The sequence below is a fragment of the Aaosphaeria arxii genome (assembly GCF_010015735.1).
Source record: "Aaosphaeria arxii CBS 175.79 unplaced genomic scaffold BU24scaffold_3, whole genome shotgun sequence".
Classification (NCBI taxonomy): domain Eukaryota; kingdom Fungi; phylum Ascomycota; class Dothideomycetes; order Pleosporales; genus Aaosphaeria; species Aaosphaeria arxii.
Window position 1 is genome coordinate 3,616,344 of NW_022983476.1, and position 26,450 is coordinate 3,642,793.

Consider the following 26,450-nt stretch of genomic DNA (forward strand, 5'->3'; position numbering starts at 1 on the left):
AACGATTATAAAACAACATGACAGGGATCCCCTCTAGGATACTGTCATCACTACTCTGACAATTTACAGACCAGTACATAGTATCCTCATAAACACATCTGCACGACGATGAGCAGAGGTGCAGATCAAGAACTGCTCTCGGTGGCAGATGCTGCCAACCACTGTTCATCATCTTTCCAGGCTTGCTTTGATCTACTCGCCATAGACCCACAGGTCTCATCGCTGTTAGAGGATCAGCTCTCGCGGTTCTCTCTCTGGGCATCTACCTTGAAGGTTTCTGTAACAGGCCGAGCATCTTTGGACCATGCTTTGCGAGAGACACCTAGGGTAAAAGAAGTCGTAATGGGTCTCTTATCCTTATTAGATGACCAACTACGGGATTGTAAGTACAACATCCATGTTCCTGCTAAAAGTTGACAAGCTATTAACTGTTCCAATAGATCACTCTATGCTCCTAAATCTGCCCCAGCTAGCTAGCAACGAACGTAAAGTATCATATGATACGTTTACCAATAAGATCGCGGACGAGATAAGCTTGCTGTATCGAGTAATGAATACCATCCTTCGAGCAACGAAGGAATCTCAGGATTTAAGAGTATTTGCTTCGATCAAAGTGATGAGTGAAGATGAAGAGAAAGGACTCAGGACGTCATTTTACCATCGGGTACGCGATATCTGCCACACAGGGGCCAGTGAGGGACTTGTTAGTCGCCTCGCCGAAACAATGGTGCTTCGGAGGAAAAGGATTTTATACCACAGAATGCGCCATGGAAACAATAAAGCGATCAACCCACAAGAAAACGATGGCAATAAGGTTTTCGATTTCGTCGTCGCCCGGCCTCCGCCCCCTGAATCCAGATCTGCGGTTTTGACAGCGCCAACACTCCAATTGGATGCTTACAACAAGGCCTCTGCGTTTTCTACAATCAGCCGGCCGAGTACAGTAGGTTTTGACAGGCACGAGGCGTTACGTTTTCCTTGTCCCCCCAAAACGAAGGTTTTGCGTCGTTTCAAAAGATTGGAAGAACAATGCCGTCGACAGTATATGGGCATGAATGAACTGGAAACTTCGTCCTTTGGAACCCCAGAGACGACAAAAAAGCTTGCTGCCGACCTAGAAAAGTTGTGGTGTGAATTGAATGGTGGAGCTCCAGAAATCCAATGCCCTTACTGCTTTCATGCACTTACTCGAGCGGATATTGAGAATGAATCCAGATGGCGGTAAGTCATAGCCTCTAGATGGAAGAGCGAGCCAGTTACTTATGCACTCAGAACTCATGTCAGAGACGATCTTGACGCATACGTATGCCTTTTCGAACCTTGCGATAAACCACTGCAGCTGTTCAGCAGCAGCAGCGAGTGGCTCAAGCATATGCAATATCATGCCCAGCGTTGGAAATGTAGCCATTTGTCTCATGGTCCGCTATCCTTTGAGACACAGGAAGACTACGAATTGCACGTCAAGAGAGATCACCAACGGTCACTGAATAGCCGGCAAAGCCGAATACTGGCTGAGACAAATAGACATCAACCCGAGGCCTTATTCGTAGTCTGTCCAATTTGTGGTGCGCAAAGATCTACCACAGACCTTCTTATAGACCATGTAATTGGTCATTTGAGATCCCTCGCTCTCCAGTCACTACCTATCCACTATGACGATGAGCCACAAAGCATAGAAAAGGAGCAGATTTCATTCCAGCAAATATCAGAAAGTACTGCGGGGCGAAGTACAATTGACAATGCAGCATTTTCGATCATCAGCAATCATCTAGACGCAACTTCTCGGGCATCAGGAATGGCGCATGAGGGCTACAGTACCACCGCCGAGGAAGAACCTTCAATGAGGTCTGTCTGTGGCGTTGATGGCTGTGACATAATGTTTTCGAAGTCTCACACGGACGACGACAAGCTGCTCCATTACGAAGACTACCATAGTTACAACAAAGAACTGTTGGATAGTTTTCTAATGAGCCCAGGGGAAATTGCAATTGGTCATCCACTTGCTTGTGGCATTGATGATTGCACGGCAACATTCACTGGGTCTTGGAAACATGGAGATAGAAAGGCTCATATCAGGAACAAGCATGCCCCCAAACCAAGAATCGCCAACAGTCCAATGAAATATGAAGTCGATGGTTCTACATCCATATTCTCTGGAGCTGACCCAAAGGGAAACAATCTGCTTCACATCCAGACTCAGCATCCACTCGCAAAAGAACACAGTGACAAAAATGCCACGAATGACCGAGTGCAAGATTTGCAAATCAATGACAGCCCTCTGGTTTGTGGAGTGGCTGGTTGTACTACGACTTTTACAAAAGGTTACACACGTGGTAGCAGGGCAAGACATATTAGGAGTCATCACAGTATTCCGGAGTTTATCTGTGAAGCTGGCTGTGGAAAAGTGTACAGGAGACAGGATGCCCGCTTGAAGCATTACCGCAAATGTCACCCTCATCTGGCACAGCCTGCGGTGACACGACGAAGTAGTGTTCGCAAGATGGATACGAACGAGGAAACGGCTCGAGCGAAGAGGCTACAAATTGATTTTGAGGACTATGAGGGGGAAAATGCATGATATTCAAACAGGTCATTCTCGATGAAGCGTGGACCATGACTGATGAACTGACGATCATTTGTTGTCGATGCCTGCTAAGGTCAAGGTACGATCATACATCGCTTGATTGGCATGACAAGAGGCGGTTCTAGGGATGCAAAGACCATTGTGTATTCGTTTCGATCTCACACGTACACAGATGGGGTAAATTGTGGGTTTCAAAGGGTGCGTGTTATGGTCCTCTATATAGAGCTTTCATCTCGAACCAATACTTGTTCCGTACCTAAGCCAAGGTTATGGTTGGAAGCCTGGTTACGATTTTAACAGTCCGGTAACAGTATACGAATCATATACCTCGCTACCTACCTAGTAAATACAGTCTCTCGATATGATGGAAACAAACCAGACGTCATATATATCAACCATCCCCACGAATCAAGTACACACGGTGGGGTATTCAACAGGGATATCAGTAGCAATGGGTCTATCAACCTCAGACAAGGGAACCCTTTTTGAGCGACCATTTTCTGGAAGCGAAAAAACAAACGAGGACTGTGTACATAAGTAGAACCGTCGAAATCACTGATCCACGTGGTTCTCTGGATCGCGGTGTTAATGAAGGCTGTCTATTTGTCAAGCGCACTGCATAGAAGGCATGTACCTGTTTCAAAGGGTCCCGAAATGCGGGAGCAGCCGTTTGGAGAAGCCGATGAAGTCTGAGTTACAGGACCCGAGGAGCGCCATTGCCGGAGAAGAAGATGAGAGGATAGTGCTTGGCTGGAGAATGCTATGCGAAAGGTAGCGAAGAGACAATGACGTGGTTTCCCCCGTCGCGGGATAGTGCCTGACTGGCTGCACATATCTAAGGAGTCAATGGCCTTGGGTAGACGATGCTGTTTGATCGCCATACTACACACTCTAGGGGTTTTCGCTTGTATACCCAGAAGCTTTGTAACGTCATGGCATGAAACGAATATAGTAAAGAGTTCTAGTGATTGTGTAAATATAGAATGGTGGTCAGAACACTATGATCCACCGACATCGTGATGTAGCGCTCATGTCGCGGTATTATGGGCAGCATATCTTCAGATATAGGCACACCATTTTTGCGAAGGGAATAAGAGCTTGCAATAGTCATACAGGGAGATTATGGTCGAATATAGCGCGCGATAATATATTAAAAGTCCAAAGTTAGCACGGGCGACATCCGCGATCCAACATAATCTGACTGCAGCAAAGCAATTTTACAATGAGCGTAATAGCTCACATTTAGCACATTCTGAGAAAAAAAAAGGAATCATTGCGTTTGTACAATGCAATTAAAGGCCGCCCAGAATAAGTTGAGAAATCTCAATTAGCAACCGCTGTATTTCGCGGAGATTGATGTGGTGAACAATCTCATCTCAGGAAAGTCGCCCCCGGTTGTAGCGTGGTGCGCCTCATAAGACGACACGGCACAACGAGCTAACGTCTGATGAATTGCGCGGGAGAGGTTGCCGACGTATCGTAAATTTCTTGAGGACGGAACTAGATTCAACGTGAGCTGTCAATCTCCCGCGCTCGGAGATAGTTGCAAGGATAGGGAGACACGGCTTCTAGGCTTTTGCTAACATTTGCGGGTGGAGAAAAATCATAAGATGGCCAGAACCGTCTGCTTTACCATTCACTGGGCTACTCTAATAAGAGTTTAAGGATTTATCTAAACTCACGTTCTAGTAAATGAGTAGAACAGCTACATTGCGCACTGTTCATGGAATGGAACAACACTGAAGTTGCCCGAGGCGTGGCAGTGGGCCCCAAGGTTTGGAAATACGCCTGTTCATGTTGGCTGAGACATATGTTCCCATTATTATGTTGTACTGTCACTGATTCGGCGCAAGGCTGTCAAAGGTGAAAGCACTGGGCAGCTGCGAGTTCGATTTAAACTATCCGCAGCTCCCTTTAGCTTAATGATTGATGCGACGATAGGCGGGAGCGGCGCGGGGACTAAGCAACAATTCTAGGGAGGATTACATATCGTGAACCGCGACTGTTCGGCTCTCGCTTGCTCGTTATGCATCAAATATTTGCTTTGTCTTATACCTATTGTAGGTATGGGTTCGACAGCTCTAACGTTGATAGATCGCTGTTCATGTTTCGTGAGAAGTGTCGCGCTAATGGTGTGGATTATTCATGCGCAGCGTCGAAGCAAATTGCACTGGAGATAGATGATGTCAATTTCGGCGAAGCTGGACATGATGAGCAGGGTAGCTGGTCCAACTACTGTGTGCAAGTAATAAGAAGCTCGGGGATTAGTGTCGCGAAGCTGGACATGATGAGCAGGGTAGCTGGTCCAACTACTGTGTGCAAGTAATAAGAAGCTCGGGGATTAGTGTCGCGAAGCTGGGGACGAAGGCGAATGGAGTGAAGAGGTGCAGATTGTAAAAGGGAGCAAAGGGGCTCGGGTGGAGGAGAGGAGGGAGGCCATCCGTCTCACCTGGACGGATTCGGTTTGGTCGGGTCATGGAAGCTTGCAGTTACTTGCACAACTGATCTCGCTCACACTGTTTCACCCTCCAGCCACACCCCCATCTCTCTCATTCATGAGCATTCGGCCTAATCGTCAATATGTGAACACGAGCGTAGCCGCAACATGAGATGGATGGTCTCATTATCATCGGGGTTGCACAGTGCGGCTACGTTCTGAGCCAGCGTCATTGTTTGTCTCCCGTCAGCCTACGATGCAGACGCAGACGCAGATGCATTCAGGCACCACGCTGAATGTGCTGCTGTCAGGAACACATTCGCAATTGGCTGTTCAGATTGTTCTATCCATTTTAGCACCGTTGGCAGGGAAGATCTGCACATGGCCGCCTCTGGGCCGTGTTCTATTCTGGCCAAGCGGCGTGAAACGCAATTTGGGACGGTTGCCCACCTGCTTGCCGAGGAATTGGTTCATTCTCTGAAGGCGACGGGCGTCGAAGAAGAAAGAGTAAGGGACATGGGGAAATACGAACGGACTAGATTGCAGCGATCAACCTGATTATCGATTGCATCTGGCGGAGGACATGTACCCACCGCGATAGGAGGATTGCAGTAACGGTACAGCACCGATTGCGCTGAGCATGATGAACCTCGTCGACCTCTCAGCGGTTGCAAAAGCATCCTTTTGGGCCATTCAGGACCGACTGGGCACACCTTCAGCATGCAGTAAACACTCAGGGGAGTTGTTCTGCGCTGCTCAGCGGCACCAACCCGACAGCACACAAGCCCAGGCCGCTCACTCGCTGGGCGCGTACTACACAGTCTACGCTACATCCCGGTAAACCCCCGGCAAATCCTAACCCCAGCACATATCCATCAGGGCGTCGACGTCGACTGGTCCTTGTCCCTGTCTATCCCCCGTCATCGAAATTAACGTCGGCCAGGGCACCATGGTCGTGCGTTCAGATGTTTGCTTGGCGGGGCTTCCTGCAATCACTCTGCTCTCGTTCTTATACCACTCTTCGTGCCCTTCCAGTGGTTTTTTGCTCCTCACCGCAAGGCTTTACTTTCATTAACACATTCGCTCATTGTCTCTTAGTAGACACCGACTTTCCTTCACCAACCCCAGTCACTCCTTCAGACCACTGTTCACGTTTTGCAGAATTGATTTCTGCCTGGTTCGTTTCTTCGCAACATCAATATCCGGCAAATCCCGACAAAGCACTCCATCTCAATCCTACCAGGAACATTTGAAGCCTTAGCAATCTATCACTTAAGAAAAGAGCAAGGAACAACCATTTCAAAATGAAGCTTACCGTCGCATTCCTCGCTGCCCTCGCTGCTGCCGATGCCCGCCATGCTAAGCGTCAGGGCTACGGCGAGTACCCAGTTGGTGGTGCCTCCAGCTCTTCTGTCCAGGCCGTCTCCAGCAGCTCTGCTCCAGTCCAGCCTCCCGTCACCTCCGTCCCAGTCGAGCAGCCAAGCACTACTGCTTCTCCTGAGGAGGGTGCCTCTTCCAGTGCCCCAGGATTCCCTACCTACAACACTGAGACTCCTGTTGAGGCCCCGAGCACCACTGCTTCTCCTGAGGAGGGCGCTTCCTCCAGCAGCGCACCGGGCTTCCCTACCTACAACACCGAGACTCCCGTTGAGGTCCCAAGCACCACTGCTTCTCCTGAGACCCCCTCCGAGACTCCCGTCGAGACTCCCTCTGAGACTCCTGTAGAGCTCCCAAGCACCACTGCCTCTCTCGAGACTCCTGAGGCAACCACCAGCGCCACTTCCGTGGTCCCTGAGTCCTCCACCTTGCCAGGCGTCACCTACCCCGGTGTCCCCACCGGCACCGCTGTCACTCCTGTGGTTCCTGAGTCTTCGACTGCCAACCCACTCGAGTCTTCCTCTCTGCCCACTTTCCCAGGAACCGGTGCCACCTACCCCGGTTACCCAACCGGCACTGCTGTCACTCCCGTGGTTCCTGAGTCGACTGCTAACCCAGTCAGCGGAGAGTCTTCATTCCCCACTTTCTCTGGAACTGGCACTGTCTATCCCCCAGTCCCTACTGGCACGGGCGCTGTCCCAAGCTTGACTGATGTTGTTACCTCGATCATCTACTCCACTCAGATCTTCACAGTCACCGCTTGCGCTTCCTCGGTCTCTGACTGCCCAGCCGCCTCCACTTCGTTGATCACCAGCGTTGTCCCCGTCGGCACCACTGTCTGCCCCCTCACCACCGCCGCGCCTGAGGCCCCTTCATCCTCAGCCATCCCTGCTGAGGGTGGTGAGTACGGCACCACTGTCGAGGCTGTCACTACCCCGGTCAGCGAGGTTCCCCACGTCATCACCGAGACTCTCGTCTACACTGTCGGAACTGGTGGCAACAAGCACCCCGTCACCACCGAGATCACCAGCACTTCCACTGAGACTATCTACTCGACCATCTACATCACCAAGACTGCCGTTGCTGAGGAGGTTCCCCAGACCACTGGCAAGCCTGAGCAGGAGACCCCCACAAGCACCACCACCATTAAGACTACTTCTACCACCACCAAGTACGTCACCGTTTACCCCACTCCCTCTGAGAGCGGCAACAACAACGGCGGTGGTTACGGAACCCCGACCAACACTGTCGTCGAGGCTGAGGGCTCCGGTGTCCCAACTGGTGCTGGTGAGGGCGAGTGCCTCCCCCCTGTTACCGTCACCGTCACTGCCCAGGAGACCGTCTATGTCACTGCTGGTGAGACCCCTAGCGAGACCCCAGCCACGACTGCTTCTCCTGAGGAGTCGACTCCTATCGTCTCGTCTGGATTCCCCTCTGCCACTCCTTCCGCCCCTTACCCAATCGGAAATGGCACCCACCCCGCTCCTAGCCACAGTGGCTCGTCTGGCTTCTTGACCGTCACCAAGCCTTACCCCACCGTCCCCGGTGTGACTAGCATTCCTTCAGAGCCTGAGACCACCTTCCTCTTCCCCTCTGAGGTTGGCTCTGAGGTTCCCTCCAGCACTGCTCTGCCCGTTGAGGAGACCCAGTCTCCCTCCGGTTACCCCGTTGCTACCCCCGCTCCCAGCGGTAGCTACGGCAGCTACCGCAAGCGATTCTTCTTCTTCTAAGCTTATCGCTTGAGTAGTTGATTCGAGGGCAGGTTATTCTTTGTACAAACCTTGTGTGAGCGTGCTTGAATAGGTTCGCTCCATGCAGGAACTTCTTGTTTAAGGTCACTTTTTGACCTCCTTCTCAGCCGGGTCCACGCTGTTTTCTGTCTTCCTCAGGCCAGGAACAGAGGGAGTTGGTGTTTGTTCACGAGGGAAGGGCGGATTGTTGTCAGGGAGGCAGGACGTGGACCGGCTTGTAGCTGTTTGTACCCTACCTGACAAATACATTCCGTCTTTTCTCTCCATGCAAGCGTTAGATTCTACTCGGGCTTCATGCCCATGTGTCATGATTATACTTCTTCGATTTATGGACCATTTATCCTTCTGTAGCTGCAGTCAGCTCCTTTTGATTTTCTTTGTTTTTGGGGTCTGCTGGTTCGTGTCGTTTGGGTTTTGGAAGCAACACCATCAGGCATGGCGGCGGAGTTCAATCATCAGCATCATTCCATAGTGCCAAAAAAAACACTTCATCATTTTACAATTTCGTCTCGAGCTAGTCTTGTGCTATGCTAAAACATGCTGGTGCTTATACTAACAATAGTAACTTCCAATGCTCGTGTTCACTTCCACTCTATATAACCTCCAGCCGAAAGTGTATGATCATATGCACTGCGGCAATCTATATCGCTACACAGTTTCCCGATGTGATACTCACCAGGGTGTCTATACCACTCCTTTCGCCCACGGTGTTTCTCTTTTCGAACTCTTTCACCCTGTGCAAGATATTTATCCGGCTGGGCGATACAGCGCTGATTATAGGTAGTCGCTGTGCCTGACGATCCTTTCCCTTTTCTGTCACCACAGGTCAGCCTCAGTTACAGACTTCAACAACAGAGCAGTCGCAATTATTGGTCGGTGTAATTACAAAGATGACGATGAGATCACCTGCCCAACGTGCCAATGTCAACACCAACGCCAATCCTTGTCCGCCATTCGCCCATATGTAATTTTTACCCGCGCAAGAGTCATGGGTCCTGTTCTCTCATCCTCATCGTAGGATCGCCGAGGTGGATTGGTCGGCCGGGAGAACAGTAGGAAGCGCTGCTGCTACAAGGGGGTGTGGAATTTTCTTCGTTCCTGAATCCTCTCCTGGAGGCTGGGAGGTAAACCTACCAGGGTGGGGAAATTTCATCTGGCCTTTCAATTTCCCTGGGAAATTTTTCCCTGAGCCACATAATTTATCACGCGGGATCTGGGTACTGGGTCTATGGGATGAGGCTCTACTGCTACGCAAACTTTGTTAGTTCGATTTGTATGCTTTCATCCAGGTTGTTGGTAATAAAGCTTCTTAAAAGATCCCTCGATCTTCACTGTGCCCCCGTCATCACGAAAGGACCTCTTGCATCTTCTTACCCGACGCTTCTATGTGGCAACGAGGGGCACGATAACGAGATAGACGGCCCGCAACCCAGCCACGACGGCTCGGAGCTTAGGCGAAAACGCAAAGGTCTCTCGACACTCGCTTCGCAGGAACGAGATGCTCATCTCCCCACGTCACTTTTAAATCTCCGAAGTTTCCTTCAACCATGACATTAGAAAATGAGATTGCACGATTTGTTAAATCGGTCGGCCCTTTCTTGCCGTTAGCGACTTTTGCCTCTGACTTCTGATCGGATCTGAGCTGAACGCCAGCGCACGCGATCCCGTTGCCTAACGGTGCTCCTTTGTGCAACGTTGGCAAAGGGGGCTGACATGCCCACCCAACCCAGCTCGCGTGTGTACGCAGTACGGAATACAAAGTATAGAATTCCATTGATAGGTGATCCGACTTTCCACCAAATGAATTGTACGGAGTATCATCCTAGACAACGACGTAGAAGCATTTTAGATTATAGTCAGTATGGAAAGGGTGTCGGACGTTTGGTTGGTTACTACCACGCACGCTACACAATTCCATCCCTTCGATACCACGAGTCCACGACATGTGCGCTATCGATACGCTGTGCCACGCTGTACATTCGGGTACCTCACATATGCGCTGCAATGCACTGCTACGTAAATCAGTCCACAAAATACGTTTTCGGGAGTTTCGAGTGGTTTGAAGCAAGTTTCCTTGCTATCAAGGGATGCCACTCGTGGTCTCGTTGACGGGTTGTTGTTTCAGTGAGCCTTACTTTTCTCGGGGGAGGGAGGCGAAGATGAATAGTAAGGTACCAAAGTATGGATTATCTTAAGGGATGGCCACATTCTGCCGCAGATTTTCCAATGTCGCTTCCCTATATAAGATATTGAGAGGCTGTAGTGACGTGCAGTTGTCGCAATTAGCTGTGGAGGAGAATTCATCCGACAAAAAAGTAGAAAGGTAATGCGATATACTGTGTCGATTGCTTGGTTTCAACAGATGGCATGTATAATCAAGTAATGATTGATTGAGAGTCAACAGTTGGAGTTTGCTGACACGTCATGTGACATCGTCTTGCCAGTTTCGCGACGTGACGTATTCACAGCACACATCCCAACACCTCAAAGTCCGATTTCCAGATAAGCAAAGCCAAAGCCCTATCATTCCCTTGCACTAATTCAGCGTGTGATCTATGACTACTCCAACGCCTCCTACAAAGCAAGGTCGTCCAATTCCAGGATATCATTCCGAGGAGCCATATACAATTTCGCCTGAGGACTCCAGTGCCATCGTCCGGGCAAGTGCATACCACAGAGAAGACTATGATCTCGCAGTCATTTGTTTCCCAGATCGGACTCATGTTGACATCGACATAACGAATTCATCGCCCAACCACAATCCGGCTACTACCCTAGGAGACCTCGATAAACTTCCCCTCGAGCTCATACATGAAATATGTCTACATTCAGACATGTCATCAATATTCCGATTCCGCCAGGTAAATACACGTGCACGGCACATCCTCTACGCGCTTTACGAGTATCGCGTTGTGACGACACATGCCCGAGATGCTTTTTGTGCGATGCTGCGAACAGAATTAGATCCATGCCCGACCTTATCGGCATTTTACCAGCTCCTTTCATCACAGAAATGCTCCATCTGTGGACACGAGTACGGTGATCTCATACACCTTCCTACGTGCATCCGGTGTTGCTCATTTTGCGTGCGCAAACACGCCCCAGAACTGCGTGTAGCAACTGCAGCAAAGGCTATAAGATATCTTAAACTTTCGAGACATGCATTATCTCAAATTACACAACTCAAGCTTCTGCCCGGAATTTATGGCATGGAAGAGCGCCGGCGCGTGGGTAGACCAAAAGTCCTTTCGATACAGTCTGCCCGTGAAGCTTATCGCAAGCAAAATGGCGGAGAAGAGCCCACCAATATGATGATGAGATATCTCCAGATGCAACCCATTCTTGCTTTCATGGTCTGCTGTGCATTGCCCAGCTATAGCCTTCCTGGTCGGGTTGAGAACGGGATCTGTTGCATTGGCTGTCAAGCCGCCATTGAAAAGGGTATCTTGATTCATACAGGAAACTGGGCCTTTCATATGCGCGACTTGGTATATTCAGTTAACGGATTCTTGAAGCATTTTGTGTGGTGTGAACAGGCCCAACTTCTATGGCTTGAGAGTAATCGTGGCTCATGTGAACCTCCGAACTGGCCCTATATTTGCATCCGAGGCGGCTTCTTCACCCGCAGGAAATAAGTCTTTTGACAGAATATGGACCATTCCCCTGTCAAGGGTTACCACGGGTACGCAGCGCATCATCTCTAGGGATATCTTTGCTACAATGCATCACCATAAACTCCTGCATGGAAGCTATTCAATATCAATCAATCACCAACTAAACTCCCTCAGATATGCATCTATAGGCGACAGTACCATAGACCATTACATATCCGCGAGTTTTATTTTGTGTGTATAACTACATCTGGTTACTAGACAATTACTACACGTTCTGCGAATAGAGTTGGACAGGCGCTTAGAAATACATGGCAGACATGCCATGAGGCATCTGAAGCTCTGTTCAAAGACTAGTCCTCTCAAAGGAACTTCAGGTCGCTGTCAGTTGATCAGCCAAGTTTACAGAAAACCTACTTGACTTCATTAGACACAAATTACATGTGCACAAATTCAATAAGCATTCATGCCAATGACAGAGTCCCACAAACCAAATAAGAGGTCTAGAACGAATAGCTACCTATACTGTTTTTGTCACTTTCCTATTCTCCAACTCTACCGTTGGAATTGTCGTACGAGTGCTTATATAATGCAAAGGTTAGTCAAGTTCAGTTCGTAGAGATTGACACTGTTTCGAGAATCTAAGAGCAGACAGCTTGTTCGGTTTTCCAAAGGGTTGCCAAATAGCGGCCAAAATGTCGATAGCTAACAATCCGCTGGAAACTTTATTCTTCCCACACTGTTTGGCAACTTGATTTTAGAATAATCTTGGAAGTAAAGTGATATTATCATAGTGGAGGATACCGGTGATAGGGAGTTTCTAAAATGCCCAAGATGAGGCGTTTGCATCTACTGTAGGAAAGCACGTTTGTATGATGAAGTGCAGCTTCCATCAACTTTGCGAAGCATCTCAAAACATATTGCAGTAAGTAATAGGGAGAGATCAGACACCCTTGAAGTTGTCTTGCGACAGACCTATACGAAGACGTACGTGCGTATTACATATTCATGCCATCTTTTCTTCTGCAACATCCTCTTGAGTGGTGGACTCCACAGCTTAATCTGGATTTAATAGATGTTTAGAACAGCAGGTGGTTGCCTCTCTGCCAATTCTCTTGAGCACTCTTGCACACTTTACATTTATGCCTTGCTTAACCTCCAATTGGATAAATTCTCTTTCCTTCCTGCACCCACACGTATACTGAGTGTAGTATGAAGTACGCAATCTCGATTGACTATTTCTACGTTAATAACTTAACTTTCATGTGGGTGGTGAACCACGTGAAACTTATCTGGATCAAATGTACGAATAATGTCTCCGCAATGATGCTAATTGTGTAGACGCAGTGGAAGGTTTCTCTACGTCGGATTGCTTCAGGAAGGAAGGGATAGTGTGATGTATTGAAGGAATCGGAAAGATGATAGGTCTAGTTTGCGTAATAAAAATTCATCTCTCGAAAGAACTTTGAGATGAATCTGCTCTCTTACATATGTACGAACGCATGGTCCTCTATATCAATGTCATCACAGGCAGCTTTGTTACCCCTAAATCCTCGTGAAATATTGGCGCATGCATGCAACTGTTTCGTGGTTACATGCTAAGGAACAGGGCTCGGAAGCACAGTGATCTTGTGCACCAAATGATTCCCCTATGACTTTTCCCAATGCCAAATCGAAACTTGAGCGCGCTCGTGACGAAACAGTATCTTACATCTACATCAAGGAACTATATGCATGTGTATAAGTGCACCGATACAACAGTATGCATTCAATCATGTTTGGCAGGTAGGCAACCTCTACGTACGTTCGAGGTCTCCTCATCAGAAACAAGTACATAGCCACAGCCATTTAAGCGCCTGCCCACCAACAGCAAGGTCTCGATTGAGAATGATAGCTAACCCGCTCTATATCGATACACTTTGAAAGAACTCTTAATTGCACCTTAGGTAGTAATGTCACTCGAGAAAAGTCCCAAGTACGTGCTCACAGCGCACAATTCTGCCTGGTCACAAAACAGGGTTCTACTCTTCCATATTATGGATGGCAGATGACGACGAAGGTGAAACACATCAAAATCATAGCGGCAATGTTTGGCAGAGACATACTTCCCCTACCTGACCTCATATGTCCCGCAGATATAACATCTCGCGACACTGAGTCCAGGGAATCAAAGACGATATTCCCAAATCAAAATTTGCCGAGTGTTCAAAATGTATAACATAATGTATAACATAATTTAGACAATAATGCTATTAACATGAAGTGTTGTCAACGATAGTCAATCTCCACATGTACTGCTACCGCCTGTTACCCAGGCATAAATGTTCCACTATTACTTCCGCTGCAATCGTTAGTCATCGAGAAGATAGCATAGTTCGAATGAACTAAACAAGGCACAAGAGCCTATCGACTGTAGCAACGTAACTCGCAACTCGCTCCACAGTTCATTGGCTACATCTACGAGGGAGGTCGAGTAATCTGCCTACTACTCCAGAAACTTGAAACATGTCGAGTGCAACATACAAGAATCGAAGCCTGTGCAAGAGGCTTCCTGGGTGATCTCGCGACCTAGGCTTGCTATATCGAGATGTCAATCGATGCAACTTCCTATTGAGATAATGCTACTAAGCTCATCGATTCTGCAACATTCCAGGGGGACGCCCCAAAAGGTTCATTCGCTAAAGAGATGTAGCGTTTGCCCGGGCAATTCGTCTACCAGTCTGGCAGGGGTGCGAGCTTTATCTCTCACAATGTTGAACAGGTGGCTGAAGCTTCAAGCGAAGCACCCCCCATCAACACCCCAGAAATGTAAATGCACCAGAGTGCCTAATCATGTCTTTAGGATAAAATCAAAATCCTAGATTTGTTGTGTTGCTTCGCCACAGAAAGCCCCGGATGTTCGGGTATGATTTCCCGATCGCTGTGTGAGCAATGCGCATCCTGTTCAGCAAAATCTGGAACAAACATGGACTTTTCGGGACCCATCTTGCAACAGAACGGTGATGTCATGGCGCCAGGTTGGCTTATAAACAGAAAAGATGTTTCTTGAATCTTAGATTGGAAAATGAATGATGCTGCTTGTGATGTGACTTGTAGCGACTTACGTTACTCCACGCTGTGTCGACGTAACCAGCTCTGATGCAGTTCTATCAATAGCCCAAGCCGGTGCACTAATAACAATCCGCGCAGCAGAGTGCAATAGGTATGTGATATCATTGAAACTAACGAGCAAGGCTAAGTAGGATCTATCACAAGCATAGAAGGGGTTAAACTTTAAAATCGAGAAGAAAAGATCTGTGAATATCTATGAGCACATTTTATCATTGGCTGACTATGCTCATACTCACACAAACCCAGCCTCAACCGAGTGAATTGTTGGCCAATTGGCCGGCCCGCAGAGGCCAAGTAACGTCTTGGGTATGACAAGTGATGCATTCCCGGTTAATCGAAGACGTTGCGCGTTGAAGCGAAAATGTGTTGTGATTGTCCGATCTTGTGGGGGCCATCGCATATAGCACATTCGCGACTAAAAATGGAAATCTGGATCATTAAGCTTTCCGAACATGGGGCACGCGAGGAACCACTGCAAGACCGTTCGGCAAAAATTGTATCACCACTCCACGCTGGGTAAGGCATTATCTCTGAAGACGTGGAGTTTGTGTACCCTACCGGCAATCGGTGGGCTTCTTAAGAATGTTCGTTAGAAGATTTTCAAATGATTTGCAACGTTGCGCAGCCCCAACAACTGTCTGTTGGACGTCAAAAATAGATCTTGAAGGCGATAAAACAATTGCGCAAGACATGATGCTCAAGTACAGCAATGAATCATGAGTATGTCGTTTCACTTTCTCCGTATCACAGTGACCTACGGAAGGCTTACCATACGTATCATACAGACATATCGTCAGAATCGTTCATAGCCATCAACTTTTCAATTCAGTTTATCTCTTCTAAAATTAAATCCGAGAGTTCGCTTACAGACCAACTGACAGACCCGGACTGACTGAAGAGAGGCCGCTCTCTATCTTGGCCCTAAACCCCAAAATCGCCGGGTCCACGGCCCCAATGGAAGACGTAGTACACTCACCCAAGTGTCGGACTTTAACAAAGCTAAGTATAGTTAGGCGTTGTTGAAGATCAGCCGAGGTATCGTAGACTCGACATATCTGTCGCACCTCGAAGTTGGGGTCGACACTACGCAACATTTGGGCCACCATTTCGGCTAAGCGAGTTACTTTGCCCTCTACCCAAGCGATCTAGGAGATTTTGCTTTGAAAAACAACTTAGCTATGGGAACAAACGGATAATGTTGTGTTGAGACTGTTGTGTTCTCCAAGTTAAATGTTCACGGTCGTTCGCGTGTGATTACATCACAGAATCAAGTCCGTACAAACTCAGGTGAGATGTCGTTCAATTGAAAGGCGCAAGACAGATCTAACATGGATAAGTTGTATATCGAAAACTGGTTTCAATAGACATCCAGAGACCCCACATGCCGAGTTGCCTTCAGGAATTGATGAGTATTCATACTGGAGTCAGGTTTGTGGCAGATCGAGGGCTATGCTGGCGGCCTGAGGATCACCCAACTTGCATGACTCGATGCTCCAGCCAATAACAGCTCAGGTTAACAAATGAAGAGAAACTAAGTGTACTCGGATACGTATTCCAACATCGGATCATGAGTCTTGTCGAAGAACTAAACTGTGGACCAAGCCTCATGGTGGTTTACGCACAAGCCCCAACAATGTATGCAGCCCTATTTCCCGAAAAACCTCCTCCTCAGGATGGGATCGGAAAGATTCCACTGTGCAACACGAAACGATCTAGTCTGTCTCGAATCAATCTGGCGCAGGCGAAAGTCATATCTTTTGACTCGAATAAAGGCGTCCAGATCAAGGGGCCTTCGGAGTTTATCTGGCGTTACCTGCCGCGAATATAAACAACAATGAGTTGAGGAACACAGCTATGACCAGCTATGGATATGTAAATGTATGTGCACTGGTTGATATATTAGACGGTCAACAAGCTGTTGTTGAAAACGTTCGATCACCACCATCACCATCATAATCCTCACAATCACCATCATCTACACATCGATCATTCCCTTACAATATGAGTTCATCATCACCAGCGCAAGGAGGCTCTCAATCCGGTTCTCAAGCCGCAAGCTCGCCACAGTCACAAACCTCCCAGTCACAGCAGTCACAAAACGTTGGAGCAAATCTGCAATTTCAGACAATCACATTCATCAGTCCAAATTCGCCCTGGGCAGCATCAATGCCAGCTTTCTCAACAACGCCGGCGACACGGCGTGGGTCGCCCCCAAAATGAGCCATCAAGCTCATATCACAGTGAGTAATTGCACTGAAATTCGTCTTATGTAGAGGCGAAATGAGCTAGAAAAGCTAACTATCCCCAGAGACATTTATATGTGTGGACTCTATGTATCTTTGAAAACAACAGGTCTACTGCATGTTTGGCGACACGACACTGAACGAATTCGACAGACTGTCAAAAGGTTAGAGCAACCCGCGGTAACATACGAATGTCCACGGATGGCGATGTGAATATTTCTTTTTGGATCATTTGCTCGGTTCTCAATGCGGACCAATAGAGTCCATTTATTTAGAAACAGCATAGACTTTTTACTTCGAAACAATTGATTGGAGTGTTTTATTTACTCGACGTTGCTAAGAAGAGATTCGAGGTATCTATATGTACATGATCGTCATCTTTCAATTATGTCTGTATTTGCTTCCCGTAGGGAACCTGACACGTGTGACCGGATCTACCATCTAGGAGCGCGCACTGAATTCCAGCCCAGACCTGTAAAGTCCAACTGTTTCAAATCAAGGTCCACCGCAGAGGAGTTAGTTGTAGACTGAAACCCCCCAATTGGTTGTTGCATCGGATCTAAGAAGTCGAAATTGAATTGTGCGTTATTACCTCCAAGGTCCAGATCCATATCAGTGGGGACATCAGCGCTCTGAAAAGGTAAGAAATTTGCATCTTGCGGTGCTTCCCTGGTTTGAAGAGCAGGGTTCATCTGCATCGACTTGGTTTGCATCGAGGTGACAAAAAATGGTGGCGACACCTCTCTACCCGATTCCTGGGCCAGTTTCTCATAGGCAGACCAGGCTTGGACGACGGCCTTGTGCACTATCTTGGTCATGGGATTGTCGACCGGGTCCCACCATCCGGTCATGCAACGGACCTCGTAGTTTTTACTCATGGTGTCCCAGGCACGCTGGGCATGTTTTCCGTGAGCTCGCCGTCTCAAGTCTTGGACGACATGTAGGTATGCTGGGAATGGAAATAGTGTAGCAACATATTGGTAATAGCCTGAGACGAGTGGTGAGCTGATAAGGTTCGTATCGGCCACAAACATGTCTAAAGCGTGACATAATGCAACATCTCGTTGCTCTTCAGTCACTACCATGTCTGACCTCCACTGCTTTTGGTATTGCTCGAAGAGGGTGTGCTTGGCCAAGTAGCTCCTTGTAACCCAGATGATCATGAAGTGAAGCGGATTGCGCTCGTCACAGTGCGTGAGATACTTCTCCTCGATTGACTTTGTAAGCGTTGATAGATCACCACTCTTAGCGGATACATGGGCGACCGGCTTTAGAAGCGGATTGATGAAATCGAGGTAATAAGAGCAGTTGCGAACGAAATCGGCAAGTTCACTACGCACGACAGCAAAAGTGGCTTCGGTGATCTTCTCTTGGCTTGCGGGAGCCACTTTCATCTCGGGCCGTAGGTCGAAGTCATTCACGTTAGACGGAATGCTGCAGTCCCAGCCTGGACACATAATGCCGCCCTTGAAATCCGATTGCTCGGATACACGGGCATCAAAAGCTGCCAGTGACCACCACAGTCGGCGGCGCATCTCTGCTTCAAGAGCAGGGTACTTTGCGTTGGCGGATTCACTGTGCATCCTCATATGCTGTGCAAGACGAACCGCAACACCAAGCATCGTGGAAAGCGCACGAGGCTCTGATTCTGCTTTGATAGAAATCTAATGTTTTTAGCGTGCAGTTTCTCAATTTCAGAGACGAAAAGAATACCAGATAGATATAGAAAGCCGTCAGGCACTCACGCTCAGTGGTACGTAATATACCGCTTTTGAGCAGTGCCTGTTGGCAGCCGAACGAATAATTGGCCAGAAGGTGGCCTCGTTCAGACCCAAAAGAAGTGCGGCACTCGGCTTCGGTTATACTGATTAGTGCAACGCAATATATACTGAACATCAATGCTTCCAGAGCGGGTTCTATACTACCCAAGTTTCCGATCGCATTGATGATGCGTGGCTGTAGAGTGGGAGTATGCGTAACTTTTAGAAGCGGATTGACGTTATCCAGATAGATCTGCCAAAATCTGAAGATCTGGACCTGTGGGGGGTGCAAAGCAGAGAGATCATTAAGAGACGCACGCGCGCCGAAAAGGAGATGGTCGTCACCCTTCTCGAACATATGCTCTAATGCTTTTTTAACGGTGGCATGGCGAACTCTGACTTGCGAGGAGTCGCTGTCGTGATCTTCGTCATCGTTGTCGTCGCTCCCATCTGGAGAGCCCGATTGACTCCATGCATTCCAGATATTTCTGAGTGGCCATCAGCACTGTTTCTTCCAAACATTGTAGTCATAGGATTTCTAACATGAATCCCGCTTTGGGTGGGCCATTGTCTCCAGATTCATCTCTGGGACTGTATTCAGAACTTCCTGTGTTTTCAAGAGGCGACGGATGCTGGCTTGTATCAGCTGTCTCCGGCGTCGCAATGTCAGTAGAATTCCCATGGAGAGGCTCAAATGGTATATTGTTCTTCCGTAACAAATCTTCGTATCGCCGAATCCGATCAAGAAGGTCTCGTTCAGGAAATCGCCGACGCCGCTGCCGAGTTGTGACAGCATGCCCGGGAACGCACTGGGTTCCCGCCCTGGTACAGTTGCTGCATGGGAATTTTCTATCGCATTTGACCTTGCGTTGCTGGCATAGGATGCATGCCAGAACGCGCTGTGGCTTCATGGGCGCCACACGAGCATTGGCCACATGGGTGGGAACTTGCTCGGTGTCCACCATCCCGACAGACGACGATTGCCCAGGCGCGAGAAAGTCTTGGGAGTGACAATAGGTCAAATGCTGGACATGGAGGTATGATGGTTTCGGATACCACTATCGCCCGTTCGAATGGTACTGTGATGACGCACGTGACTGGAGGTCGGCCCCGCCCGGGGTTTTCAAAACTCCGAGTATGTTCAAGTTTAGATCAAGGCGTGCAATGTTGAGGTTAGTGGATATCTTTGACATCTGCGGGCTCTTATACAGACCCGAATCTGAGAGGATGGATCTACTTTCCAGGCAGCACTACATTCCTCATGACTCATATATCCCATAAAAGAGGCATGGTCGATTCTGCTATCATGCATCATCGTCTTATGATGTTCTTGCCTACATGATAGTTGAGGAAGCTAACCGACAAGTAAATCACTCGTTAGTACATACATAAGTGAGCTTAAGTCGATTAAGCCATTCCAAGCTTTCTCAAGTTCTACCTTTTTACCATCCGATCACTGATCAGCTTTCATCCAATACAATGTCAAGATTAAACGTCCTGGTCGTGGGCGCTTCCATAGCAGGTCCCACAACAGCATACTGGCTTGCAAAAGCCGGAGCAAATGTCACCATCATCGAAAGATTCCCATCACTACGTCAGAACGGGCAGAACATCGACATACGAAATGTTGGCGTCACCGTGATGCGAAAGATGAAAGGAATGGAAGCCGCCGTCAAAGCTCGCTTAGCACCGATCGATGGATTCAGCTGGGTTGATGCGAGTGGAAAACCTTTTGGGACCATGACACCGAGCGGAGATCCAAACGAACAGACTCTCGTTTCTGAATACGAAATTTATCGCGGCGAACTATCGAACATCTTGTACGAAATGACCAGGAGTAACGAGAGAATCAAATATGTCTTCGGCGAACAAGTCGCTTCTATACAACAGAACAACAACGGACCCGTTACCGTCGAGTTCGCGAATGGGCTTCTACCAGTCTCCACATTCGATCTCATCGTCGCCTGTGACGGCGCAACCTCCCGGACTCGAGCGTTAGGTTTCGAATGCGGAGTTCGCGATCACATCACCCCCATGAACTCCTGGGGCGCTTACTTCACTATCGACGGGGATCTTCTGAACGGTGGGAGGTTGGGAGAATCCTTCAACACACCGGGAGGTCGCTTCCTCGCAATTGGACCCCGTCCGTCCGGAAAAACGACTCAAGGTCTGCTTATGGCGATCAATCCCCAGAATGGACCTGATTTCTCGACACCTTTCCGCCAGGCGTCCAAACAAGGGGACGAGGCGCTGAAGCGACACGTATACCAGCACTTCCAGGGCGCAGGCTGGAAGACCGATGAGATTCTCAAAGGAATGATGGAGGCAGAGGATTTCTATGCTTCGGAATTCGTCCAAGTCAAATTACCTCGATTATCTAAAGGGCGATTCGTCGCCGTTGGTGATGCAGGCTATGGGTCGAGTTTTACGGGGACGGGGACGAGTCTCGCTCTGGCAGGCGCGTACATGTTAGCGGGAGCGGTTTGCCAGCACAAAGATGACCTCGGAATGGCACTGCAGCGGTACGAAGAGCGGATGAAGCCGCTGCTTGATGATATGCAGAAGAGTCCCCCGGGTGTTCGAGAAATGATGGCCCCACAAACTGCCTGGGGGCTGTGGCTCAGGAATACTATTATTGCTTGGGTCACCTGGAGCGGCGTCTTGAAATGGGGCGGTAAATTCTTCGCAAGTTCATTCAGCGAGGATAAGTATAATCTTCCCGATTATGATTGGGAATCGTAGGCATGTTTGAGTCAATACGAAGGCTGTGATGGGACCAGTCTTGACATGAATCACAACTTGATCACTATCTTCTCGCCTGCCTATTTTCAGATTTGTATTATTAGACCCTTTATTGAGATACCTGTAAGCGTTTCAGATAGATTTAGCTACATCACAATTGAAAACCCTTCACCAACTCAGTTCACTCGCTCCACTCTCCGAAGCCAACTTATCGGACAAACTTGGAGGCAGATCTTGCTTCCTAGTACCCCAATCACTCTCCTCATCGCCGAGCGTCAATTCCAACGTCCAGCCCTCGGTGAAGAATTCATGCCCTATCCAATTCTTCGTAAACGGTTCCCCATTCAGCGTAGCATTCTGGATGTATATATTCTTATACTCTTTGTCGAAGTTGATGTTGCGGATGGTGGCAGTATTGTTTGAGAGGGGACTTGTGACGCTAATGGATTCGAAAAAGGGCGGGATAATGAAGTAGACGTTCTGGCCAGGGTTGGGAAAGAGACCAATGTTGGCGAATATGGTGAAGGAAGCCATGGCACCTGAGTCGTCGTTCCCTGGAAGTCCGTTTGTTGAGGCGTTGAAGCGGGAGGGGATATCTATGAACATGCGATTAGCGTCTCGACCTTGCTATAGAGGTTCTCTATGATACTAACAAGAGTGCGCACGTTTGGCGGACAAGCCAGGGCGACCGGCATAGTGTGGCATGTATACTGTCAAGAAGACTGGTTCATTCCCGATGTCTGCCACACCAGATGTGTGGAACCAGTCCAGTCGGCGGATGAATGTCTCCGGGTCTCCAAGCAATTCAATTACTTTCCCAATATCGTGAGGGACGAAGAACATATACTCCCACGCGCTTGACTCAAACGTCTCAGATGGATTTGAAGTCAGTGAGCACCACCCGGCCAAAGGACTGCAAGCGATTGGGTCTTGATATCCCCATGTACCGTTCTGGTACTTCGGCTGGAAGAAGCCCGTGAAACCTGTGTCAGTGCCATTGATGATCGATTTCTGGTCCTCTTTGAAGAGATTCTGCCAGTTGCTAGCGCGCGAAATGTATTTCTCGTAGGTGTCCTTCCCTAATCCTTTAGCAACGGTTGCTAACCCGAAGTCATTGTAAGAATATTCCAATGTACGCGAGATACTGCGTGAGTTTGTACCAAAGCCGACTGGGTCAAAGTCGAGGTAAGGTACGTAGTGTAGCTTCTTCCAACTGGCCAGATTTCCTCTGCCTTCTATACTCCATTCAAGAGGTTCGTTCTCGGCATCATTTACCATAGCTTCATATGCAAGCTCCCAATCAATGCCAGTTAAATTCTTGACATATGCGTCTGCAATGACATTATCGGCATCTGAGCCTCCTTGGGTCCAGCCTTTACACGTGCTCATCATACAGTCTGGCAGCCATCCGCGGTGTTTGTAGGTGTCGAGTAAGCTTCGTACAAACTTGCTTTGCGATACGGGATCCAATATCGTTAAGAAAGGTAGTTGAACACGCCACATATCCCAAATACAGTAAAAGGAGTCAAAATACGGCTCCTCGCTCTTCCAATGAGGGTTCTCGCCCGTGTAATCTTGGGGCGAGATCATGGTGCGGTAGATGGCACTCCAGAAGCTAGTCAGCAGGGTATCATTGACACCACCAGTCTCGATGGAGATTGGAGTGAACTTCTTACGCCATGCATCTTTCGCTGCTGTGACCAAGCCGTCGAAGTCGAAATCCGGCCCAGGAATTTCCTTTTCAGCATTTCGGCATGCCTGATCAGTGCTAACAAAGCTGAGACCCATGCGTGCGGTGATGGTGGTCGTTTCTTGAAACCGGATGAACCCTCCAGCTTCGAGATAAAACAGATTGAAGCCTCTTGTGACATACAGCTCTTTGGGCTCGGTGCCTGCACGATCATTGACCCATACTCCCGAGTCTTTCACTTTGCCGCCCGCCACATCCAGACAGAAGAAGGCCTTGTACGACCCAGCGCCGAAGCTCGGAAGGAAGGTGCCGTTGCCTTTGATTCTTCCACTTTCGCTGTTTCCCTCTACAGTTAGCGAGGCATTTTGCCGACTTTGCCAAAGATCGGTAAGGTCCAATTGAATCAATGGTTGGATTGTTGACTGATTGTCGGAAGTTGCGCCAGAATAGTCGAACCGGAACAGAGCAGCATGTTCTGAAACGGTCATATCGGCTTTGATTCCATTTTTCAACGTGACGCCAAAGTAGCCTGGTTCAGCTTTGATGGAATCATTTCGATATGGGAGCTTGCGTTTGCCAATTGGGTACAGGCAGTCGTTGATATCATCGCCAGTGCAGATTTGAGGGAAGATTGGGAAATTCCCAAGACTGGGGTTACCTCCAGTCCCAGAATCATGTAGCGCGGAGAAACCCGTGATGTTGCTGCCATCCGTGGAAAAGCCTCCTGTGTTTTCTCCGTCTACGTCCGCTACGGCCTTTGCCATGCCGTAGGGAAGCGTTGCTCCGGCGAAAACATTACCTCCGCTGTTACTGCCGATTAGTGGGTTGACCCATTCCAACACATCTTTGGATGCTCGTGACACGGGTGTAGCCCCTAGAACTGGGCGTGAGAATATCAAAAGACCCAGGCAGAGCTTGATCCTGGGCATCATGGTTGTGCTGACGGTGCTTAAAATCCAGTCTTCGATTTGGGAGAGTTTTCGCCGTTTTTGTCACACAATTTTGAGTGCTCAATGCGCTGGTGATCCCCAATAGTAAACTGTTTGTTCTTGAGCGGGGAAGCCCATTGAGTAGATGAAAAAAGTCACGACAGCGAGATGAACATTGTACCTCGCCATTTGGAAGTACTACGTACGACAGTGGATAGCAGATAAACGACGTCACATTGGAGGTGCAGCCGGATAGACCTCCTGCCCGATCAGGGATGTTATATTGCGGGGTCGAACGAGACTGGCTGTAGAATAAATCTGTGCGATGTTACCGTACATGTCCATCGGAAGCTGTAAGGGGTTTTGATCGTCCAAGTCAGCGAACATCATCACGGAATTAGGTGTTAGTAGGATGAATAAAGCTTTGTAGACCAGGAGGTCAAAGTTGACAATGTTCGTGATGTTGATAATCCAAAGATATATCACTCGCGAGCCCTCCACTCCTATCGGCAGGATTCCGCCCATGCAGGCGGCACCAGCGGTCTCAGCCCGCTGTCAGCATCGTATCTCGCCTTGCGAAGTATCTCCCACGTGTCTCCTCGTACAAAGGCCAATGCAAGTCCAACTCCGTGCTTCTCGTTTAGAAGCATGCAAGCAACGGGATTAAGGTGCGTCTCTACGGCAATACCTTCCACCGAACTTATCGCCATTGGCAATACTAGCCAGTGTCGCGGGCCGAGATTCTAGACTGACAGGAGCCCAGCGATCGTCCTCTAAGAATGGACTTCAGCCGCAGGGTTAAATATAAGAAATGGCCGGGCACCCGGGGCGGCACCGAACGAGTTGTGACTTTCGGTGGGGTCAAAGTGTGTGACAATATGCACCAAAGACCTCATTCCAACACGCTCTTGCAGAAAACCGGGTCAAAAATAGAGAAGGGTTCAAGTACCTCGGCGACCTCGAAACTGCAAATGCTGGTTGCTGTTTCTCACCATGAAGAACATTCCAAGATCTCGGCCAACCCGCCCCTCGAAAGCCTCGTACTTTGGCGCATTCGGGCAGCGGGACAGCTCCCCTTCTAGATGACTGTAGAATTCCACAGGGGTATGAACTGTGTGTCTACCCCCGTGGAGACCGTCTACGGTACTGGGCTCCGACGTTGTGTCACACTCGCGAGCCGTTAAATGACGTTGGAAATGCTGGCGCCTCAGTAATGGTTTGCGTTTTGAGGTGACTGCCTAATACGCGAAAACTCATTTCGTCTTCACGACGCCTATGACGGTGGAAAGCATGGTTACAGACTTCAGTATCGAGACAGCGAAGCAGATCCATCCAAGGGCCTCACCCCAGCTCCAGACTCCAAGACACTTGCCAAATGACCTTCCAAAAGACTTACCGAGCCTGCCCCGAGATGTGATATCTGGAGTAGTAGAGCGATCTTCGGTGGATAGGTCAACTTTTGTGTGTTGTCCCGTCGTCGAACTGGCGATCCTGATAGGCTCCGAAGCCTCGTTGAACCAGATGACGGTGGTCGGGAAGATACCATGCCGTGAGGTAACCTGGTGAGATCGCGTGTGAGGTTGAAGGAAAGCTCGTATCGTTTCCAAGTATAGTAACAGGACTCCCACCGACACGGAAGCACGTGTGGTATGGAGGGGTTGCTATGCCCGGCAGTGGAGTCGAGCTTCACAGTATGCAAGCCATCAACGCCTATAGCGGTTTGGCGCCGCCTGGGCATTCCTGTAATAACGCCAATGGCTTTTCAGGTAAATTGTTCCCCCGGACTCACTGTGACAAGACTGTGCATCTCGAAAGAGCTCCTTCTTTCAGCTGGGTGTATTATTGAAAACAGTAGTGCTTGCGGTGACAGCTAAATGGACGGATCGCAGAGAGCATGACGTTATGGCAACCAATGCGCCCTTTGGTGGACGGATGATCATTGCCCCCAGAGCTCTACCGCGGCCCATCGTCCATTTTGCTATCCTACTAGCCTAGATGCTTAACCCTATCCGCACGCCCAAAATAGTTCACAGCGCGCGGGGTGTGTACCGTTGGGGCCGCGATTGTTGAGGCTGGAAGAGAATGGCGCATCGTGAAACTCTGTGTGCCGTCGCATGTTGGGTCCAACTGGAAGAAGGAAGGGAAAGAGAGAGAAGGAGGGAGTGGAGAGTGCAAGAATAGTTCTTCTGTCTTGCATCCAGATGGGTGGATGTAC

At 48.8% G+C, this 26,450-nt stretch overlaps 6 protein-coding genes across 6 annotated transcripts; 3 read left to right on the forward strand and 3 right to left on the reverse strand.

Moving 5' to 3' along the window:
• The first annotated feature begins 62 nt into the window (after positions 1-62).
• BU24DRAFT_421140 (uncharacterized protein) lies at positions 63-2,822 on the forward strand. Its single transcript, XM_033527655.1, has 3 exons — positions 63-382; positions 441-1,221; positions 1,273-2,822. Exons 1-3 carry the CDS (start codon positions 109-111, stop codon positions 2,576-2,578), a joined length of 2,361 nt encoding a protein of 786 aa, XP_033386480.1. The 5' UTR covers positions 63-108; the 3' UTR covers positions 2,579-2,822.
• Positions 2,823-10,632: 7,810 nt separating this feature from the next.
• BU24DRAFT_421144 (uncharacterized protein) lies at positions 10,633-12,158 on the forward strand. Its single transcript, XM_033527656.1, has one exon. The coding sequence runs from the start codon at positions 10,705-10,707 to the stop codon at positions 11,782-11,784; it is 1,080 nt and encodes a 359-aa protein (XP_033386481.1). The 5' UTR covers positions 10,633-10,704; the 3' UTR covers positions 11,785-12,158.
• A 5,250-nt stretch (positions 12,159-17,408) lies between these two features.
• On the reverse strand, positions 17,409-20,031 carry BU24DRAFT_421145 (uncharacterized protein). The gene is made up of 3 exons (XM_033527657.1): positions 19,418-20,031; positions 18,828-19,362; positions 17,409-18,778 (listed from the first exon to the last, which is right to left on the reverse strand). Exons 1-3 carry the CDS (start codon positions 19,837-19,839, stop codon positions 17,549-17,551), a joined length of 2,187 nt encoding a protein of 728 aa, XP_033386482.1. The 5' UTR covers positions 19,840-20,031; the 3' UTR covers positions 17,409-17,548.
• Positions 20,032-20,040: 9 nt separating this feature from the next.
• On the forward strand, positions 20,041-21,793 carry BU24DRAFT_421146 (FAD/NAD(P)-binding domain-containing protein). The gene has a single exon (XM_033527658.1). The coding sequence runs from the start codon at positions 20,354-20,356 to the stop codon at positions 21,614-21,616; it is 1,263 nt and encodes a 420-aa protein (XP_033386483.1). The 5' UTR covers positions 20,041-20,353; the 3' UTR covers positions 21,617-21,793.
• On the reverse strand, positions 21,785-24,238 carry BU24DRAFT_440831 (glycoside hydrolase family 92 protein; the record flags this gene model as incomplete). The annotated part of the gene is made up of 3 exons (XM_033530390.1): positions 21,785-22,212; positions 22,270-24,150; positions 24,211-24,238. 3 exons carry the CDS (start codon positions 24,236-24,238, stop codon positions 21,785-21,787), a joined length of 2,337 nt encoding a protein of 778 aa, XP_033386484.1.
• Positions 24,239-24,352: 114 nt separating this feature from the next.
• BU24DRAFT_165708 (uncharacterized protein) lies at positions 24,353-24,887 on the reverse strand. Its single transcript, XM_033521434.1, has one exon. The coding sequence runs from the start codon at positions 24,758-24,760 to the stop codon at positions 24,467-24,469; it is 294 nt and encodes a 97-aa protein (XP_033386485.1). The 5' UTR covers positions 24,761-24,887; the 3' UTR covers positions 24,353-24,466.
• Positions 24,888-26,450: the final 1,563 nt, after the last annotated feature.